At 42.2% G+C, this 6,000-nt stretch overlaps 1 protein-coding gene across 1 annotated transcript in view; it reads right to left on the bottom strand.

Annotated features, from left to right (window-relative positions):
* Positions 1-670: 670 nt before the first annotated feature.
* The window catches only part of LOC138261651 (zinc finger protein 84-like), a 252,506-nt gene continuing 247,176 nt past the window's right edge, over positions 671-6,000 (bottom strand). The window contains exon 6 of the mRNA XM_069210820.1: positions 671-4,038. Coding sequence (XP_069066921.1) covers positions 1,703-4,038 — 2,336 coding nt within the window. The 3' untranslated portion in view covers positions 671-1,702. The remainder of the gene's footprint in view (positions 4,039-6,000) is intronic.

Raw genomic sequence — 6,000 nt, 5'->3', positions numbered from 1 at the left:
CAGCTGCAGGTGGCAATAACTGATAAATTTTTATAAGTAATTTATGTACGTGTTCTGCTTGTCCCTTCAACTTCTCATCTAAACCCACCTGTAATTGTTTTAGAAACAAATGTAGCAACTGAATTCTAAAAGAATATTAGTTTGCATTATACTCTAATAATATCAGTTCCCCGACATGAAAATGGGTATGTTTTATAGAATCTTAAGTTTAAAGAAAGGGCACACAGCCACTTCCGCCAAGCAGTTTCATTCCATACCACTAATTTCACAGAAATGTTTTCGGATCTAATCTAAATAACAAACGCTTCATGAGCCTGTTCATACAGTATATAATATGCCTGTCTGGATATTAATTTCAAACCTTCTAAGGATCAACAATGTCAATGTACCACAGTCATACATTCCAGTAGGGCTGAGATCAAATAAGACTTTTAGACAAGAAAATACTAAACACAATACCTGTTGTCAATGAGCATTCAGAATTCAAGTGAAAGGGGCACTGCCCACTTTGTGTATTTGTCCCCATATGACTCATGTTTTCTCTAACTTTTATATTAGTATTTTTTTCTCTCCAATCGAGCTAGATGACTTGAACGTTTAGAACATATAGAGGATGCCTACTCTGCAGCAGCATTGGACATGAGGCATGCAACTTCAAAAACACAGGAACTTCAAATGACGATGTTTATTACACTCATAATAAAACATAGAACAGCTGAAACACACAGATGGTCCTCTCCAACCCAGAGGTTAGACTTGAACCAGTGCATCTAAAAAGGGTCCTGCACCCGCACCAATATATACAACACAAACAGTGTGCGCGCACTGGTTCTTAGACATGCATGTATATAAAATGCCCTCTTTCCCACCCAACCCCTAACAGTAAAAGTGGACTTGAACACCCATCCAAGTGAAAAATAAAAGAATATTGAAGTCAATTCAGGTTAATACTACATCAGGCTGTGTATTTCAATTAGTTAATTATCAGCTACTTTGTAAGTAACTAAGATAGACTTGCAAAGAGGGGTCCTTACTCTTGCACCACAAATAGTGCTGGGCTACCTGGTCATCTCACCCTGGTTTCCCAATCTGTATTCTCACCATGACCTTAAAAAGGTTGGATATGTTAAGGTATGTAGTTCTATGGTTGCTGAGAGAACACAAGGTCCACTCTGAAAATGCCACACAAATGGATAAAGTAAAACAAAACCCTTCCCAGAAAAATTCAAGTTCACACTTGTCTGGGGAATATCCTCTGCAGACCTCTCTGAAACTTACAAAGTTTGTCCTTTGGAAGAGATGAGATGAGACTTTAGCCACCATAGGGATATTGTTGTTTACAGTAAGTACTGATTGCATAGCAGCGCTTTCTTCACAGTGCTGTTCCTACCACACTACTCAGTGCCCAGCACCATGTAACCTCAATAGAGACTTGAGAGGATGACGTCCCTCAGCCGCTAATGCTCCATTTAATGGAAGTGAGAATCACTGGCAGTTTCTCCAAACTTCTTCAACATTTAAAAACAATGTTTCTTTTCACATTAAATGTCCTGTTTTGGCGTGAAGGAGCGTCATTGTATTCTGTGCGCAGCTTCAATATATTTTTCACTGCTCTGCCTCCATATTCTCTCCTCTATTGCCAGGCTCCCCATCTATAAGACAAGCCTTCAAATTTTGCACCATAAATCTGTCCTTACCATGTTCATTTATCTAAATCGTGGGTGGCTCGGTGGGCTTGCTGTAGCGACTTCAGATTAAAGCTTCTTTCACATAGATCACATGGATAAGGCTTCTCTGGAGCATGATTTCTTAGGTGAACATTCAGAAGTGAGCTGGTATTGAAGCCTTCTCCACAGTAGTGGCAATGAAATGCCTTCTCACCTGTGTGGATCCTCCTGTGTGCTACCAGAAGTGTCTGGCTGTTGAATCCCTTCTCACAGTAGTCACATTTGTGTGGCCGGTCTTCCATGTGCACCTTCTGGTGCTCTGCTAGAAGTGCTTCTGATTTGAAGGTTTCCTTACATTGTCCACACAGGAAGGTCTTTTCCCCAGTGTGGGTTCTCTGGTGAGATATCAGGAGTGCTTCACCATTGAAACTCTTTTCACACATGGTGCATTGGAAAGGCTTCCCTGTTGAGTGTGTAAGACTGTGTGACACCAGAAGGGACTGGCTGGTGAAGGTCTTCTGACACTTTCCACACTGATAGGGAGATTCACCTGTGTGGGTCTTCAGGTGAACAGTCAAGAGAGACTTGTCATTGAAACTTTTATCACAATACTGGCACTGATGTGGTTTGGGTCCTGTGTGTGTTTGCTGATGAGTGAAAAGGAGTGTTGAATTGGCAAACTGCTCCTTACACTGTGGACACTGGTACGTCCTCACCATGCCCGATACTGGGGATTTCACTATGGGCACAATGGTTCGCATAGGCTCTTGCACTTTTTCCTGTACTTTATCTTGAGGTTTCTCTTTCTCTTTCTCTTTTTTGTGGATTCTCTGGTGAACAATTAGAGCAGACTTGTAACTGAATGTTTGCTGACACTCAGAACACTGATGAGGTTTGTCCCCAGTGTGAATTCGTAGATGTGCAACAAGACCCGTTCTATGAGCAAAGGTCTTCTGACATATGCCACATTCATATTTGGTTCCACCAGGGGTAGCCTGGCCTTCAGATTCCTCACACTGAGTGCAATTATACACTTCCTCATCATTGTCCCCTTTGTGTACAACCATACTTGATTTACTTGTGAAGGTTTCCTTGCATATGTTGCAAGTAAAGGACTTGCGTTCCCGTAGTCTTTGACCCTTACTGCTGTCATTTTCTTTATTTTTTGAGTCATCTACATTTTTGCCTGAGCGTGTTACCCTCTGGCTGGTAGACGCCTCACCTAATGTTTCAACTGTTTCTTCAGCTTCTTTTGGCTCACTACTGTCTGAATCAGCTTTCGATCCTTTCACAGATTCAGAATTTTGGGTCATCTTTTTCATCTCATATCTCTGATGAGCAATAAACTGAGAATAATGGCTAAAGGTTCTTTGACATTTAGAACATCTGTACATTTTCTGTACGGCGAGTGGTACTTGCTCCTCAGGAAGACGGGACTTGAGCGCAGGTCTCTGCACAGATGGGTCACGTGGTTTTCGCCCTCTCTTTCGAGTGCTATCATTTTTAGCAAGGGCATCATCGTTAGATTTCCTCTTTCTTCGAGCTGGAGCAGCCCTCTCACTTCCTGGGTGATCTGACTGGTCTGACTCCTCAGATGTTCCTACCTGGCCAGTAGCAGACTCTGGTTGTTGTCCTTTGATTCGAGTGCTATGACGCCTTGAACTTTCAGAGTCAGAATGTGATCTACTGTCAGATTCAGCATCTTTCTGAAGATACCCTCTTTTCCTTTGGACAGATTGGTGGGATGACGTGGCTGTACTGGTTTGGGAGCTTTCCTCTTGTATTGGAATTGCTTCAGGTTCCTCCTTAATGTCCAAGCCAAAAGGAAGTAACTGCTTTAGCTGAGCATCAACTACAAGTCCCTTTTCTGGATCCTCTTCCTGTTTAATATTAAGAAGCAGAGGGATATGTGCACCAAGGTGAAATTTGTCAACATGTTCAGTGTTATTATTAAATGGTTTTAATTTCTGTTGAACACTGTCTGCCTTTAAATTGGGCCTAGCATCAAAGCCTTTTTCATTCTCCTTTACCATAGCAGAGTAATTATGCCTTTTTGTTTTTCCAAAAAGGCTAGTTTGCTGGTTCGGGTCTGGAGTTATTGCTCGCTGGCATGAAGCAGGACTTGTGCGACCATTGACCCGTACGAAGTTTTCAAATGAGGGTGATAAGCATTTACTTAAGAGTCCTGTTTCAGCAGCAAGGCCTGCATGTTTCTTCTCTCGATCAGGGCCAACAGGCTTGGTAGCAATGCAGTTCACTGTGACATTCCACTGTCTGCCATTCATTGTGATTTCTCGCACAAAAACAGTAGAGTCATCAGACACTCTTTTCTGGGCAATAATTGGACCGTTGGCCATTAGAGGTTCCGGTACTGAAAATGAAAAAGACAATATTAATATACAACATTCTAGAAACAATTCAATACCCCACACTCTCCACATAATAAGCAGATTGACAAATTGCTTAATTTTGTACATTGGCTGTTGTAAACCCATTCTGATATACCACCTCTTGCTCTACTGGTGGCCCAGGTAAGGGTGCTTTGGCCAACCCAGTAGATTCAGAGTCAAATGGACAAATAGAGAAGAATCCTATTTTACCTCTGAGGCAGGGCTCCTATTGATGATTCTTGGTCAGATACCTTTTCAATGCCAGCTGTATCAAAAAGGTTACTTACCTTTAGGAATGGTTTTGCACTTCGAAGACTTTTCTGCATCCACATACTGTGCATTATTATGCTATATAGTGGTTCAGCCCAGAATTATGCACGTTAACACCACCTATTTTTTTTTCTTTTGTGTGTCAACCAGTAGGCGAGTATGGCTATCCCCCCTATGATGTTAGACATATGTTAACAATGCCCCAGTGCATGGTCATTATAATCCCTTTTCCCCTGCTTTATTCAGAAGCCTGGATCACATCTCTAGCTCAGTACATAGAGCAGTCAGCCAAAAATTCTAAAGGGGAGACAAAAAAGTACCAGAAAAAGACGCAATGCATCAACGGCAGTTTGCCTAAAGAGGGCAGAAACTAGTAAACAGAAATAACAGGTTTTTCATTAGGGCTTCCACCATGTGGCCAGAGAACGCTTACTCTTGGGGTGGTGTTTTTATTCAAAGTGCCTCCAAATACTTGCACAAAAGGATAAGCACAGTGTGAAATATTTGCTTACCCATGGAATATAAGACAAAGGGCTGCAAGGTGTGTAAAGAGTGTCTCCGTGTGAGGAAATGGGGTGCAATATATTGTGTGGTTGTGCAATCTCACCGTGAAATACACTTACCAACCCCTTTAAGGCCCTTAGGTTTCATTTTTTTAAACTTTTACTCAACCCTGGGTAGCTGTAGCTTTAAGGCAAGGCTTACCAGAGGAACAATTATAAAACATTTAAAAACCACCAAAACAATTGAAGACATCGACAAGACACTAAAATTCAAAAACAATTTATATAAACATTTTTTTTCTGTATTTTTAGTCGCAGAAATGAAAAAGATCCAACAGAGGGTTCTGGAGATATCGAATTTTCAAGGTATAGCAACTCAAGCCATTTCTTTCAATCACAAACGAGCATTGCAAATTTAACAAATTTAACACTGAGAAACTCTTTCACTAAAATGTTTGGCTAGTTTTAATGTAGTCACTTTAGGTGAGCCACTCCAGTAGGAAACCATTCACGGGGACCTTGGAGGTCTTCAGAAACAGTTAATTCAGTCGGTGAAGCTGTCAGTCCCAGGCTCTTTTATCCTTTCCTGGCAAGGTTTGAAGGCTGCTGAAGAAGCTCAAGAATTCTGTGGATGCAATGCTTTAGACGGGGGACTTGCTGCAACTACTCTCCTTGGTTCACGATGGGTGTGAGGTGATCCTTGTCACAGGGCCTACGACCCTAGACATCAGTGCTTAATCTGTAAATAAAAGGTGCTGGTGCCCAAAGCCCTCATCTTAAACACACGGCTGCTGCAATTAAATATGCGAACACGGAATACTGAGGTAGCGTAATCCTAAAGCCATCGCGGGCCTCTTCAATCCATATAAAAGCCACTCCCTGTCCCTTCGGCTCACTCTCCCAGCTTTCTACTTTCTCCCTATGTGACGCTTTTTCATTTTTCTCTTCCTCCGTCTTTCCCACGTGTGTCTTTTGGTTGCAGCGTATGCTTGAGGCAGAAGAATAAGCCCCAGCCCTGAAAAATAAGTCCCGGTGCTCAGCACCGGAAACAACAAGCACAAGTTAAGCACTGCTCGACATCCTCTGAATACTGGCAGAAATTCAGTTGCCCAGTAGCGAGGTCACAGGCCAATCCTTCCTGGGACTCTGGAGGTTCTAGCTGCACTATGG

The sequence above is a fragment of the Pleurodeles waltl genome, chromosome 10 (genome assembly GCF_031143425.1).
Source record: "Pleurodeles waltl isolate 20211129_DDA chromosome 10, aPleWal1.hap1.20221129, whole genome shotgun sequence".
NCBI classification, from domain to species: domain Eukaryota; kingdom Metazoa; phylum Chordata; class Amphibia; order Caudata; family Salamandridae; genus Pleurodeles; species Pleurodeles waltl.
This window is presented reverse-complemented; position numbering and strand designations above follow the sequence as displayed.